Here is a 16214-nt window from a genome sequence, read left to right as displayed (position 1 = left end):
CCTACAGGCTCCCTTGGATCCTGGCCGCGCCCGGGTCGTGGATCGTGGATGCGCCCACTGCTATGGCCCTGCCTGATCGTGGATGCGCCCACTGCTATGGCCCTGCCTGATCGTGGATGCGCCTACTGCTATGGCCCTGCCTGATCGTGGATGCACCTACTGCCATGACCCTGCCTGACACCCACCACTACTGTCGCTAATATTAGTCACATCTCTGTTACATACGTTCCACTACTATTATCGTACTGCATTGCTACATACCATCCTTGCCATTGATCATTACTACTGTTATCACTAGTAATCACATTTCCATGTGCATTTCATCATTATTGCTGTAATACATCTTTGTGTACTTTCACTCCTGTCAACCATCGCTTATAATTGAATACATTGTGATCTCGTTGATCTGCTCTGTACATGCGACATCTATTGCACGTCTGTCCGTCCTGGGAGAGGGATCCCTCCTCTGTGGCTCTCCCTGAGGTTTCTTCCGCATTTTTTCCCTGTTAAAAGGGCCTTTTTTGGGGCAAGTTTTTCCTCACTCGAATCAAGGGTCGAAGGACAGAGGGTGTCGTCTCTGTACAGATTGTAAAGCCCTCTGAGGCAAACTGTGATTTGTGAATTTGGGCTATACAAATAAAATTTGATTTGATTTGATTTGATTTGTATAATGACGAATAAGCAGCTTTAAAGTATCAAACATAAAAGCATTCATTATGCAGAATTGCCTATTTAAGCAATGCTTTGATGTACTTTTAAAGTACTGTTGCACCTGGTAAGGCTGGGGTTAACTTTAAGGACTTTACACAAGTTGGTTGCTCATCTTAAACTATAATAATACATTATAATTCATTTGTTAATTATGTTTTTATTACTAATCTGAATCTGCACTTAGTCGTATCTAAAGTTGTCAGATAAATAAAGTTGAGTGAAAAGTGCAATATTTGCCTCTAAAATGTAACAGACTTGAATATAAAGTAGAAGAAAATGTAAATACTCAAGAAAAGTTACGGTACGCTGCCAAAAAATGTAACTTAAGTGTAGTAACAGAGCAGTTTTTAGTTATAGACCCCATGAAATGACTGTATGACCATATTTATGACCCCGCAACATGATTAATACACACACAGACATACATAAATGCATCAGAGAATATTAAACTGGAGAAATTATTTTGCACACGATTGATTTATTTGACAATTATGTCGTCAACAGTCAAAATTATTATAACAAACATAAACACAACAAAATCAGCCACTATCTCTGTTATCTCATTACTGGAACAAAAGTCACCAATTTTGCCTCAAAACATCTTGATTTAATATCATATCGCTGGCCACATGTCTGTCCAAGAAAGATGTTGATATTGTGCTTCTCGGCCATGCTGTAATTTGGTATACTATAGATTATAATGTATAAACAGAGCGATGCACAATGCTATACCATTTCACAGAAGGTGTGATCACTTTAAATGGCGGGAACTGTCATTGTTGAATCATCAAGATACAGACTAATTTCAGGTTTCAAACTGGATGATAAATTACTGTTCATATTTTTTGATCACAAGCAGCTGTCCTTCATGACGCCAGGCGTCTCCAGTGCGTTCTTCCTGCGAGCAACGGCCTCCAAGATCTTCTTCCTGGGTCCCAGCTGGATGCGAATGCCTTTCAGGTCTTCATCCGAGCAAAGCATTAGCGCCTCCAGGTCCAGGTGCTCTCTGCTGAACGCAAGGGCGAACTCCGGCAGGGAGATGGAAGACAAGAACGCATCTAAAGGAGAGGTTTCCTCATCTTCATCATCATCCAGTCCCAGATCTTCCTTTTCCCAGGGCAGATCAGTGTCGCCACTCCCGTCAAAGCCTGCAGCATCTTCCTCGAACATCTCATTCTGAACGAGGTAGCCGAGACTTTCGATGTTCCCACTAGGGATGTCGTCTGACTCCAGCCCCATCTTCTTCATGAAAATCAGACCTCCAAGGCCGGGCCGGTTGAAGATGGATTGTTTGACTTGGCCTGGTTGTTCATCGTCGTCTTCATCTTCGTAGCCTCCCATTCCTTCTTCATCTGACATGCCCTCATCCTGCTCACTGAAGACATCCAGAAACTCCGGCTTCTCGGACGCTCCATTGTCCTGTTTACGGAAAATCACATTCCCATCCCCTGCTGATTTCTGCAGCGTGCCTTTCTTCCCAAGCTTCTTCTGGAGTGTGCCTTTAACCCTTGCCGTAAGAGAGCCAGATTTATCAGCAGCAATAAGCTTGGAGAACTGCTCATTGACGCTGCCCATGGTACCACCGTTTGAGAAAGCTGATGCCACGCTGGCCTCTGAAACCGACCCAGTCATGCTCCCACCGCGCTGCAATTTATCCATCTTGTTCTGGTGCTTCTTCTTCACCTTCTCACAGAGTTTCACGCGTTTCTCTGCTTCTTTGACGGCCTCCTTCTTTAGATTGGCGACCTTCTTGGGATGTTTGTTGGTCTGCTGTGAGGCAGCAGCGTCCAGGAAGCGCACACAGTCCATGCGGTCACGAGAGGCGGCGACGTCCATAGCTGTGTGGAATTCATTGTCCATTGCAAAAAGGTTGGCACCGAAGTTGACCAGGAAGCTGAGGATGTTCATGTGGCCGTTGGCTGCAGCATGATGCAGGGGTGTGTTTCCCCAGATGTCACTCCTGTTGGGGTCTCCTCTGTATGACACAAAAGAAAGATTTGATTAATCGTCTACTATTTTCGTCTCACTCCATCACTAAGTGAAACCATAACAATGATTCCTCTTTAGAGTTCATGAGGGTTCGTCTTCAAGAAAATCTTAATGCTGATAAAGTATTTTGCTGGATAAAAATGATATACTGTATATTTCTTGAAATTTAAGGAGACCTATTGTGCTTTTTTCGCTTTTTACATGTGCATGTAAAAAGTCTTGAAAGTTAAAAAAGGTCAGGGTTAGGGTTAAATTTATCACAACAGTTACAGACACAATCAATCTTCTCAAATAATTGGATTAAAGGTGCACTGTGTAGTTTTGGGGATGACATTTTAATCAGAAGAAAAAGATTCTCATCGACTGATTTTTTTTTTATGTCTAAACAAAATAAAAACAAATCCTCTTTGTTTTCATGAATGACAAACAAACTGACCTTAAAGGACAACACATTTACTGTTTCTCTTTGTTTATATTTGGCGGACCCTGCCACCTTTCTAGCTTCAAACAGTGTTCTGGGGACCATATTTTCCTCTGAGAACAGCTTGTTTATTCAGTTATGGAAAAAATAAAATGTTCTAAGTTTGTATTATTACCTCATTAATATTGCAAATATTTAAATTCTGAGTTTGAATTTCTTCACCAAAACTACATAGTGCCCCTTTAATAAGTGCAATAATTGCAAGGTAGGCCTGCAAATTAAGGTTAAATCTTTCATATATCCAAATAATCATAAACAGGGCTGTAGATAATTGGTAAACCATTAAGATTTAAAGTCCTTCAGGGCTGTGCCTCCTTGTCACAGCCATAAAAGTCTTGATTGCTGAATTCCTGCAACAACCTGTCATAAATCCCAAGAGCGGAAATGCGTCAGTGAATTCTGGCCACGTAGGTTAGGCGTGCATCACGTCCTAAATAAGAAATATCTTCCAAACATCTTTTCTGAGCCTCATTTTTCAATGGGAATGCTGTGCTAGATTTTAGCCTGTCTTTTGTTGTGTTGAATGAAAGATGGAGGTGGGGGTGGTGGGGGAAGATAAAGGGCTCTTTTGTTTTATAGGAAGGCTATGGCTGATTAAACATTTGGCTCAGCTCATCATGGGAGAGAGCAGTAAAAAGAGTGAAACTAAGTTTTAACTAATTATGTTGCACTGAACAACCCGCGACTGCTTTCAAACCTTAGATGAAGTCCTCAATAACTGATGTATGAAAATGCAGAACACACATTTTTATTATTTATTGAACAAAATGGTAACATTTGCTCATTGAACATGGAATTTATAGCAGAGCTGATCAGTCAGGTTTGTCAGTGTCTGGCACTGATGTAATAATCATGGATCAGCTTACTATAGCTACAGGTTAATACAGTATCTGGTTAGGCTATGTGTGAGATGAAGCACAGGTGATAGAGAGGAGTGTATAATGCTTACTCTCTGCTGCATATGAGCTGAAGAGCATCGACATGTCCATGGAAAGCTGCCAGTAAGGTGGGAGTCATGCCATCCTCATCCGCAGTGTTAAGGTCCTTCCTTGTGGCCTCCTTCAAGAGGTCCAAGTATCCATCGGTCGCTGCCTTGTGGTACCTAGACATCTCTCCAATGAACAGAAAACAAATCTCTCACTTTCCTTCACTTTTTCCCCCCAGGCTCCCGGCGGATGCACACACTGACACGACTGCACACCAGAGCAAACAATGTGATCTCTGGGCGTCAACATATCAGCAGCTCAGAGCCATAAAACAAAAGCAAAGTCCAGCTCAGTGCTGTCGGCTGCACAAAGTTCCTCAAACACCATTTCTGTTCGAGACCACTGTTGGTCACAGCAGTGTTATATGTACAATTCTGAGGCATATAAATTAACATAGCTGTTAACAATAGCAATATAGTTAATATTTTTTATTTTATTATATTATGAAATGTTTCACGTATCAGGATGAATAGTATATTTTTATAGTATATGTTTTTTGTTACAATGTGATGAGTTTGTATTTCATAATAACATGAAAATATCTTGTTTTAACAATAAACTTTTCACATTATAACAGGATACTGAGCCAATTTTCTTTTTCTGGTGTGGCAGCAATATGCTTTCATATGTTATAGAGTATTTTTACATGAGGCTAATCATGTCATAATGTGACAATGTAACGTGAAAATATCATGTTATAATGTGAAACATTTTATGTTATAATAATAAATTATTATTATTATTATTATTATTGTTACAATGTGAAAGGTTTTAGTTTATGGCACGATAATAGTATATTGTTCTGACAAGAAAAGTTTCTTGTTATAACAATATAAGTTATAACATTATAACGTGAAACATTATAAGTTACAGTATAACAGTAAGTTATCATGTTACTGACGTGCTTTTGTATGTAATGTGGTATTTTTACATTATGATATAATCTATGGTGGAAGATATTCAAATCTTTTACTGCAATAACCCCTGATTTCCATGCATCTTTACACACTGTTCATTTTCTTATGTAAACACTGTTGAGAACTGTGCGCACAGGTTTTTTTAAAATGTAAATACTGCTGAAAATCCTTACAATTGCACTTTTTGTTTCTTGTACATATTAGTCTTAATTTTTCAATTTTGTTGTTGGATTTAATGTTTTAAAACTATTCTCTGTACATTGAGAGCAAACCTAACTGGGGTCAAAACCCTTGTTAGTGTACACATACTTGGCCAATAAAGCTGACTCTGATTCTAAAGCAGCTAACCATGCTAACAATGTAAAAATTGTGCTTTTGGTATTTTTTTCCTGCACTTTTTCTGCATTCAGAATTAAAGCCAGGGGTATTAAAATGTCATTTAAAAGTGTAAAAGTAAAAGACCCCTGGTATTATCACACAAAAGTGTAGTTCCTATGCTTCCACTGAGCTCCATGAGGTGTATTGTTATATAAATATGTTAGAAATGTTATTTCCATGTCTGTTTTAAATCTGCTGATGTCCTCCAGTCCAGCTGGTGTCGTGATGGATCTTAAAGCTTGATAAACGACAACAAAAGAAGGAGACGAAGAAGAAAAAGGGAGCGAAGAAGAAGAAGTAGCTGTCAGCCCGGCTCGACCAATGAATGAGGACTGGGCGGAAACATTGCTCCACAGTTGTCTCTCTGTAATATATTATATTACTGGCTTCATCTGAGCGTGTTAACAGCATGAAGTTGACGCTGTGAATGTTTGTTTAACTCTCCAGAACAGCTCCGCAGCTAGAAAAACCGGACCGACTCGCGTTAGCTATCTCCTCCCCGCGTCGCTCCGCGCTTACTTCCCGGTGTCTGGTCCGCGGTCTGACCGGGAGACGCTGCAGAGATGTCCGGCAACGGCGGCTCGCTTGTCGACCTTCTGTCTTACGAGACTCTGGTTCATGCGGTCGCAGGTGCAATGGTGAGCAGAGATAAAGCAATAAGAGGAGATGTCACGACTTTATGTCAAGTTTGTGAATGCGCACGGCCTTGTCTTGCTAGCTTGATGTTAGCAGCGCCGGTATTAAAGAAAAGACTTATTAACACACTAAAAATGGCGAGTGAGTGAGTGAGTGGGCTTTTTGTCTTTATCTTCAGCTGTCAGTATCTTTACAATACATTTTCTTTCAGGGGAGTGTGACAGCCATGACCGTCTTCTTCCCTTTGGACACGGCCAAAAGCAGACTGCAGGGTGAGTTGGAGGTCTTATCATCTCGGACAGAGGTTACCTGATAGCAGAGACTCTCAAGGTTTACCTCACGATGGACTAACCATTAGATGTAAAGGAGTGATCCACTGATTTAGATTTGCACTTCCATAAAGATGGCACCAAGATATCCTGCCAAGCCACAGAGTATTACTACTGTTCTGAGAGCAGATGTTCAGCTCAGCAGCACTATGAGCTCATTCTGTCACTGTATCATCAGGGATACAGACACAGACAGATGCATAGTTAAAATGAGTTTGTTTTTTTGTTTTTTTAAATCAAAGACTGTAACCAATTAATCATAATCAATATATAAACAATAATTTCAGAATAAATGTCACATCTCAAAAAGCTTCAAAAACATTTGAAAGATGTCGAGTCTAGAAGAAGCTCAAGATACTTGAACTCATTGACAATGTGAAGCTCCTCCCCTTTTAGGAGCAGACATATAATACAGGTAGTAATGATTAGCCCGACCTTTGCCAGCTTCAGGTTAAAGTGATGTACACATAAATGCATCAGTAATTATAATCCGATGATACAATACATATTATTCTGAAATGGGCAGCCTGAATAAAATTTGGTACTTTAAGTTTACCATATTCCCTCTTGTACTTTTACTTAAAAGTCCAAAGATTTGAATGCATAACTTTCACTTGTACACTGAACTATTGCTACTTTTACTAACATTACATGGCTGTTAAGGCTGAGCAGTTTTCTTCAACATTCCTGCACTGTTCACTGAATTTTGGCACCTGTGTGTTTATTTTTCAGTGGATGAGAAGCGGAAGTCGAACTCTACCCCCTTCATCCTGGCTGAGATAGCAAAGGAAGAAGGCCTGTAAGTAAAGTTTCATGTTATGTTGAATTGTGGCTTGTTTTGTACTTAAATACAAACCTCTTCGTTTGATGTGAACAACTGAGTAACGCACACTTGCCGTGTAACTGCAGCAGACATTTACGATCAGTAAATGCGTCTAAGCTAGAGAAGAAACTGTCAAGAAGAAAGAAACTGAAGATGTGACCACGTGACTGAACGCTAACTATTCAAATAACTGTCCACCCCTTCTCCCAGTCAGTCTCTGTACAGAGGCTGGTTGCCAGTCATCTCCAGCCTCTGCTGCTCCAACTTTGTGTACTTCTACACCTTCAACACGCTGAAGAAGCTGGCGGCATCTGGTGAAGGCAAGTCCAGACCCAGCAAAGACCTACTCATGGGCGTCGTATCAGGTAAACACACATGACGCAAAAAACTAATCATTATTAGTGAACTAATGGCAACCATTAAGTACGAAATGTGCTGACTGGAGGAGTTGAAGGTGCCCTGGGGAGTTTCCTTGTAAACAAATAAGAGTTATGCTCAGGTTAGTTCAAGTTAGTGTCTTCCCATGTCTGAAATTCCAAGATCTTCTATAATACAACTGCTCCATTAGAGCTAATAGAGGTAAAAACTCCACAAGGCGCCTTTAACAAGGCCTCAAGAAAGCTAACAATCTGTTGTTCATGCAGGTGTAGTGAATGTGCTCCTGACCACACCCATGTGGGTGGTCAACACTCGACTGAAGCTGCAGGGGGCAAAGTTCAGAAACGAAGACCTCCATCAGACCCAGTACAGGGGCATATTTGGTGTGTGATATATCTATATTCTACTTTACCAGTTTAGACATGTTTTTTTTATTTCCACATTGCAAAACTCATCTGTTTTTGGTCTTTTTCCCTCCCAGATGCCTTCTCACAGATCATAGCCAATGAGGGTGTCCGAACTCTGTGGAACGGCACTCTGCCCTCGCTAATCCTCGTCCTCAACCCGGCTGTGCAGTTCATGATTTATGAGGCCATGAAGAGAAGGGCAGGAAAAGGAGGGAAGAAGGTGAGAGGACACTGCACTATCACCGTAATCAGTCAGCCTCGTGTGCTTTTCGACCGCGTTGACTCATTGATTCTTTCAGAATCTGGTTAGATATGAAACAACACAACAACACTACCGTTGATTTTTCCACATCATATCTCTTCACTGCCAGTGATTGTAGAGTGGTTAAGACCTTTTAATTTGATCTTTATTATAATGGACAATTATAGTTGAAAACTTGTGACCCTAATTAATTGTAGTTCAACTGGTAACAGGAATAATGAAAATAATTGGTAGCTTAGGTACAGCCGTGCTTTGATCTAAATGCTGACATTAACATGCTAACACGCTCATAGTGGCAATGCTAACATGCTCTTTACTATGTTCACCATCTTAGTTTAGCATGTTAGCATGCTAACTTTTGCTAATTATCACTGAATACAAAGTACAGCTGAGGCTGATGGGGATGACATGTTTAGTTTTGCAGGTTTACATAAACTGAAGTATACCACAAGTTAAGATTTAAACCTGCTGGTGGGGCTAGATTAAAAGTCAGAGGATCAATCAGTAGGATTCATCTTCTGGGGGCCAGAAGGATTAGGATTCATCTTCTGATTTGTGTTTTATATGCCGGTCATTTTAGCTATTGGTTATGTTTTGAAAGCCTTAATGAGTAAAAACACTGGGTAGTGTGTTAAATCTTTGTCTCCTTCCACAGATCTCCTCAGCAGAGATCTTCCTCATCGGAGCCATTGCCAAGGCCATCGCTACCACCGCGACATATCCTCTTCAGACAGTTCAGGCCATTCTGAGGGTAAATACTATGTTATAAAAAATGTGACTCTTTTTGTTTACTGTTCCATGATGTCTCACCCACTTATATTTTATATTGTCTCACTATCAACAAATCAAATAAAACAATCAGCAGAAACTTTGGTTTTGGGTTTAAGTGCAACAAATAGAGTAGAAAAAGTCTGAATGTATTGAAGTAATGCATTGTTGGTTTCTGCCTTTTCATAGGATTTGTTGACAATGACAGAAATGTTAAAATGTTTTCGATTCCTTTCTTTATCACATGCATTGTCATCTACTGTGTGAAGAAAACATATGTTGATGGCAAGAGAAGAGTAGCATATTTTAAGGGAGTATATTTAATTGGGAAAAAATTCTTCATGTTTTGTTTTTTTAAGTAAAAATAATAGAAAATCTGCATAAATGTTATATTTTGAAGAGCTACACAAAACAAATGAGGACCTCTGTAATCATTAGTGGTGCACAACATCTTTAAGACCTCATGTGTGTCCTTTAGAAGCATTCACAATGACTAAAAATCGATCAAATCTCAAGGAGGGAAAGAAAGATAACCCGTTTTATGCTCTGCCACCAGTTTGGACAGTACAAAGGTGATGGCAAGGGTGGCGTGATCGGAGGCATCTCGAACATTTTCTCTCTGCTCATGGACAGAATCAAGTGAGTGCATCTATGAAACATAAACACATTCACTGACACAGCGAGCACACCGGTGAAGATGTTATGAAAGCGGGTATTTAATATACGTGTGTTCCCTTTATTACAGGAGGTTTGGCGTTTTTGGTTTGTACAAAGGCCTGGAGGCCAAGCTGCTACAGACGGTGCTGACGGCCGCCCTCATGTTTGTCGTGTACGAGAAAATCACCACTGCTACTTTCAAAGTCATGGGCCTGAACAGGAAACTGAAGCAGTGAACGCCTGTTTGAATTCAGCACCGCATTAGAACAGTAGTCGTCAGTAGGTTCAATCAGTGCCGGCAGATGATACGTTCATGCCAGGAAAGAGATGGGATTGGTGCCTTTAGGGGCACAGATTCCCACACTAACCACAGCTGGGTGTGATACGTGTAATACCAGCTCTTTCTTAACCTTTAACTAGTTCGATTTGTGCAGACCGACCTCGATTTTCTCTGTTCAGATGGTTCTAAGAGATCTCACAGGAGCTGAACTTAGTTTGAGCTTCAGGGTAAATTGAAGCAATTTAGTGTGACGTATCCCAAGGAAGTTATGAAAATGCATTTATTCTTCGATTTGGCCGCATTCACAGATTCTCCATTGAATGCAAAAGCTGAAGTGGCTCCAGTCTGAATGAAAAGGAGTCAGAGAGTGCGTTCATTTGCACTGGAAGACGTCCAGTGTCATCAGCTTTTTTAAAAGATATTCCACTCGCCTACAAAGGAAATCATATCTCGCCATGAAATTTCAAAAAAGGACATCTGCTGAGAATTTAAAACTAGGACGAGAGAGTTATAGCTGGCTCAGTAGTTGAGAAGATTAATACCACTCTTATCTTATCATCTCATTACAATCGCAAATGTCAAAAAATGAAATGTCAAACTGTTTTTCTTTAAAGGGAAAGTTCACCCCAAAATCAAAAATGTATATTTTCCTCTTACCTCCTTCTACATTGTTTTGGTGTGAGTTGGCAAGTTTAGGAGAAAAATGGCTGCTGAGATGTCAGCTGTCCACTTTAATGGAACCAGATGGCACTCACTCTGCTTGTGGTGCTCACAGCTACAAAGAAATACATTTAAACAACTCAACAGAAACATGACCCAGTTACTCAAGATAACCAACAGACCATGTGTATGTTCAGCTGCTTGAAGAGAGGCTCGTGCTCGTTTCAGTGCAGGATGAACACCATAATGGCGTCCTCCTCGTACTTGCAAACCCTCTCGATTTTCCCGTTTTTCATTGAGGCACTCCCGTTCAGTCCCTCTCCCAGGTGCCTCCCAGTTATTATCATAACCTGTTTCTGGCACTGTACAGCATGTAGTCTGCTGAACTGTGCCTCATCCTCCTAGGTGAGTGAGCGACGGACGGAGAAATGGAGAGGCGAAAGAATATTCAGACAAATTTCAGACGCCCGGGATAGAAACAATCCTGTTTCCCGTCTGGACAGACTCTCTAAGGGGCAGGAAAAGTGATAAATATTACGCTCTACAACGCAAGTTTATGGTAGAGTTCGAATCATTCTAGATTGTTTTCTGAGAATTTAAATTAAAATTAAAATTGACATAAAATGCTCTTGCATTTTACTCCAGATCATGATTTCTGGAAAGGTCTTATATTTGAGAGAAGGCAGATATCTCCAAAACTCTGCAACTCACACCAAAACAATCTCCACATAAATAGCACCACATTTAAGTTTATTTTGGGGTGAACTGTCTCTTTTAGTATGGGGGGGTGCTGCAAATGATGATATCAGTAAGATACCTACTTGGCAGCATTGCCTTGATGTAAGCTAATGGACCATTCTTCTTATTTTAACTGTGAATTTAATTAAGTTTAATAGAAACCTCATGAACTCCTGCCAGATAAATGTGCTGACTGTCATTAAGAACAGCTAAAGGGGAGAAAAGTGAAGAGCCCCCGTTAATATTTCTAGATTTGTGTGTAAAATCTACTTTTCAGAACCAATTTGATCTAAACATTTATAATATATTGAGTAAAAATGAGTTTAATGCAAAGGACTACTTAACCCTGCATAGTTTGAGTTTAAGTTACATGTGTACAAATACCGCAGTAGGTGCTAAGTGCCTCTGATGTAAATCTCACGAACAAACTGTACTATGAACTGTTGTAGCTTTAATGACTGTTGATGATTTTACACAAACACGTAATGCACTTATCCTTCTGCTGTCTTCATATCGGTCAGTATGAACCTTTTATCACGCAAACGTCTTCCCTCAGTTACCTCAGTGTCCTGCTCTGTGTAAGGTAGTCAGGGCTTGCAGTAATTTACAGTATTTGTTTATCAGTGTCTTTTCTGTTTTTGCTGCCTTTCATCTTTAAACCAAGTTGACTTACGTCTTATGTTGATGTTAAACTGTTAACGTGTGAGTTTTGATTATAACAGGTTGCAGTCTGTATTACTTTGTAACATCACATTGACGAGATCACAGCCTTTTGACTGGTGCCAGTGGTGTAGCCTCGTTGCAAACAGTGAGGATACTTTTGGTTTCACATGTCAGAGGTGCACTTTAATAACTCTCCTAGTCTTAGATAAATAGTTTCAAGTCAAGTGTTCATTTGCCTTCCACTCTAAATGCAAAGCAAGTTCAGGTGTGGAACAAGGTGTTCATGGGGGAAAAAAGCAGAGTAAGGTAATAAAAATAAGTCCAGTAAGATATCAAATTTAGACTACCAGTGAAGAAAATGCATAATGGCAGGATAGCAGGTGTGTGGAAAATGCTGAAAGCTCTGAACAAAGAAAATGCAGGAGGGCCGAATGAGCTTTATTTAATAGTTAAGGAGTCCAGTCGGGGTTAATGTGTCGTAACAAAAACAACAGAAAAGGCAGTGACACATTTGGACAACAGCTACGAGACTACACCACTGGCACCGTTAATTGTGGCCTTCTTTATAACTGTTTTTTTTTTTCCAATGACAAGACTTGACTTTGCTGAAATGTGTTGTCTTTACAGTTTACATGAAAACACTTTGTAACTGCTGATGCAAGCTTTACTTGAAGTCATCTTCACTTATTTACATCACAGTTTTCTTATTTTATTTTACATATATTCTTTCCTAATTTTGTTTCGGTTAACTTACCACTGTTAAGGGGTTTAAATTATTGTTAAAACCAATAATAAAGTTTGACAAACACTATGGACATTAGAAATAACTGTTTTATTTAAAGTCATCACATGCAAGATTGAAAAAAAAAAACATGCCGCAGTACACACTGTTGAACAAATAAGGATCATCTAGTAGTGATCAGTGACAAAATTAATCAACATAGCCTCTCTCAGAGGATGAACAAATATATACACCCTCCATTGGAGGTCTGAATTAATAGTCCAAGCTGACCATGTCTTGCTTGTAAATCAGGACTAATGGTGCGAGTCTTGACTTCTGGATATCTCCTCCACATACCAGTGTGGCAGGAAGGAATACTGGGAGTCCCTGTGGATGGAGTAGGTCACATCTCTGTGGGGCTCGTAGGAGAACAGGTACACCACGCTGGAGGGGAGCGATAATCATTCATGAAAAACGTAGAGCGCTTGAAATAAACGGTGAACGGTGGAGTCTTTTTAATGCAACTCACCCTGGATCGTCCTCAGTAGCTGTCTGCTTCACAAAAGACAGGAAATCACAGCAGAAGTTCATGCAGACTGTTGGCTTCCAGCAGTTCTGTTCACTCTGTTCAGAGGAAATGCGGCAGACAGAAAAAGTGAAAATATTTGAATTAATGTTTTTTATTTATTCATGTCCAGTACCTTTTTATGAGAAATAAAAACAGGCCTGAACAATCAAAATGTTACTGAAAGTGTAATATCCAAAGAGCTGCAAATGGAGCCACAGACATGCCCGGGCCTACAAATCATATTCACTAGATGTAAGGGAACATGCTTGTTTGTTACAGACTGCAGCAAAAATCATGTCACCTTATTTATAGTTCTTAAATAAAAATTTAATTAAAAAAATTACCATTACCACTAAAATTAAGGCTCATATTTTTGTTTTGTTCAGCTCTAAAGAAAAAAAAATGGCTTCTCAGTGCTCTGATACGTTTTTGACCAGTTGTTAATCGCTGCAAATGACTCTGTACCTTGATGAGTTGTGACATCTTAGAGATGGGAAAAGTCTCCACTGCGACAACAACTCCGTCATGATCCCGAAAACCTGCCACAACACGAGGGACTCCAGGAAGGAAAGACTGGGCCCACCACTTGATCAGTTTGAACCTGAGGACCACCACCAAAATGTGGAAAACTTACTTCAAAAACCGCTGAGAGTGTGTGAATCAATTATTCAACAAACATCACAACATGAAAAGGTTTATTATGTGATGTTTTGTCGTTTCGTCTAATACCTGTGGAAGTTGCTGCGCTGTTTGGGAGTAGTGATCTCTAACGAGGTCTTTAGCTCCACGTAGCACGCGGGAGGAGCTGGAGCCTTTGGATCTTTATCCCGGCAGTCGACCTCACCGGAGAACAGAAGTCTGTGATCTGAGAGCCGAGTCTGCACCACAGTGCAGAAGCCCTCATTAGTGTTAACCACTCCTCCTGGGTCAGGTAAACTGTGGACATTATCTACAGGGATGGACAAAGGTGAAACGTTATCATTTCAACATCTGCTTATCACTGGTATCCAAATGTTTTTCTTGTGAGGTTTTTTCAAATTTCATAGCTGAGTTGATCTGTGGTGTTTAATCAATATCTTAACTGATCAGTAATTAAGGTTAGAAAGAAAATGAAGTTAACAGCAGTTATAATACTCCACTATATAAACCAGCCTACCTGCACATGTGTATTGCTCAAACTTGTATCCCCAGTACATCATCTCCGCATGCCTCTCGGTGCGGTTATCTCTCTCCCTGCGAGCGGCCTCTGTTTCCACTTCACTGATGTAAAGCGTGCCCCTGAATCGTGTGACCGCCAGCAACCAGCCCTCCCGCGCCTCATAGGGAGTGGTTAGCAGCTTTGTCAGATGACCACGCCATGTCACAAAGTCGACATCTAAAGCACTGGGAAGAGCAGAGGTTGATCAGAGAATACATGTCCAACAGGGACAGTGACTCTTTGACTCATGGTGACACTTACCATGATGAGGCCGTGGTGGCCTTTGAGCTGAGCTTTGATCTGTTGGCCAAGATCCAGCGTAGGATGTGGTCCAGCTTCTCCTTCACACTTTCGTCTCTCTTAATATAGCGGTCCTTGTATCCATCCTTCAGGTCAAAATTAGGGTTTCTTTCAGGTTCTGCGTAGTATCTCAGCTGCCTGCTGTCATTGAAGAATCTCCGCTCAGAGTCGAGGGAAAAACATCCCACTTCAACAGGCTGTTTGTACACAGGAAAGTCTCTTTCATATAGCTCCCTTCTGGTACTCAAACCTCGAGACCTCGGTGGGTTTTGCCAAGGAGGTGACCCAGACTGAGACTGGTGGTGGTTTGGTCTTCTTCCAGTGTCATCTCTCCGCCTTTTGTATGCTGAATGGCGGTTTTGTTGGCTGGAGTTGGGGTTGTGGGATCTGTGGTGGTCCATTGCTACCTAGTGGGGAAAGGAGCAATGAAACAAACCAATTACATTGATGATTATTCATATCTTCCTGATTGTCTTGTTCTCTTGAAGGAAAGGCAAGAAAATAAAAAAAAAAAAAAAAAAAGCCAGTCCTAAATCCTTTTTTTGTATGTGTGTTGTTTGTTCTTGTTTGCATTAACCACTGTGTAGAAGTGAGGGTCTGCACTGTGTGAACAGGTAAAGCCATACTGGATTTCACGTTAAAATATGACTTTAGTAAAAGTGAAAGTTATCAATACGAATAGTACTTGAGTCAAGAGTAATATTCCGTCAATAAATGTACTTAGCTATCAAAAGTACAAGTAAGTAAAAGCAAAGGATATGTATTACTGCTAAGTAACTAAAGTTATCAGTTAGTTTTGTACAGTAAAGTACAATTTTTGCCTACAGACTGCAGTGGCGTGGAAATATAAAGAAAAATGGAAATACTCAAGTGTAGTACCAGTATCTCAAAACTGTACTTAAATACAGTACTTGAGTAAATGTACTTAATTACCCTTCATTACTGAGGATTACCTGTACGTGCGTGACTGTTGTATGTTAACACAGATGTCCAAATATAGCTGGTTTGTATACCTTGCCTTGCCATTATTATTAATATGACTTTATAAAACTAAATTACCAGTAAATAAATGAAAACCTAGTTTATTCAGCATTCATAACAAATGTAGCTAACGTTAAGCTAACGTTATGTCGAGTCCGACACAATTATAATAACAACGTCTTTGTGTTAACACGTCTATATTGTGTTGCAGCATTTTATATAACAAAAAACAAAAAGGCAAATTACAATAAATGAGATAAAGTATACATACAGTGTGTTTGTTCCATTAGCTGAGTAGCTAGCTACCACCACAGGTTAACGCAACTTCCGCGTGCTTGCTAAGACCCGCCCTACGCTGCCTCTGATTGGTTTCCTTTGTTGGA

At 40.2% G+C, this 16214-nt stretch overlaps 3 protein-coding genes across 3 annotated transcripts; 1 reads left to right on the top strand and 2 right to left on the bottom strand.

Annotated features, from left to right (window-relative positions):
* Window positions 1–1194: 1194 nt before the first annotated feature.
* Window positions 1195–4369, bottom strand: anks4b (ankyrin repeat and sterile alpha motif domain containing 4B). Its single transcript, XM_084371113.1, has 2 exons — window positions 4131–4369; window positions 1195–2686 (listed from the first exon to the last, which is right to left on the bottom strand). Exons 1-2 carry the CDS (start codon window positions 4289–4291, stop codon window positions 1561–1563), a joined length of 1287 nt encoding a protein of 428 aa, XP_084227239.1. The 5' UTR covers window positions 4292–4369; the 3' UTR covers window positions 1195–1560.
* Window positions 4370–5773: 1404 nt separating this feature from the next.
* On the top strand, window positions 5774–12876 carry slc25a17l (solute carrier family 25 member 17-like). Its single transcript, XM_084371115.1, has 9 exons — window positions 5774–6100; window positions 6310–6370; window positions 7160–7226; window positions 7461–7615; window positions 7895–8011; window positions 8110–8255; window positions 8953–9048; window positions 9622–9704; window positions 9811–12876. The coding sequence occupies exons 1-9, from the start codon at window positions 6026–6028 to the stop codon at window positions 9956–9958; spliced, it is 948 nt and encodes a 315-aa protein (XP_084227241.1). The 5' UTR covers window positions 5774–6025; the 3' UTR covers window positions 9959–12876.
* dxo (decapping exoribonuclease) lies at window positions 12877–16180 on the bottom strand. The gene is made up of 7 exons (XM_084371114.1): window positions 16103–16180; window positions 14812–15257; window positions 14509–14735; window positions 14082–14301; window positions 13818–13953; window positions 13314–13408; window positions 12877–13228 (listed from the first exon to the last, which is right to left on the bottom strand). Exons 2-7 carry the CDS (start codon window positions 15249–15251, stop codon window positions 13099–13101), a joined length of 1248 nt encoding a protein of 415 aa, XP_084227240.1. The 5' UTR covers window positions 15252–15257; window positions 16103–16180; the 3' UTR covers window positions 12877–13098.
* Between the last annotated feature and the right edge of the window lie 34 nt (window positions 16181–16214).

Source organism: Pagrus pagrus (assembly GCF_965226575.1).
Source record: "Pagrus pagrus genome assembly, chromosome: 13".
Lineage (NCBI taxonomy): Eukaryota > Metazoa > Chordata > Actinopteri > Spariformes > Sparidae > Pagrus > Pagrus pagrus.
The sequence above is the reverse complement of the archived record's forward strand: the minus strand, read 5'-3'. Positions and strand labels throughout refer to the sequence as shown.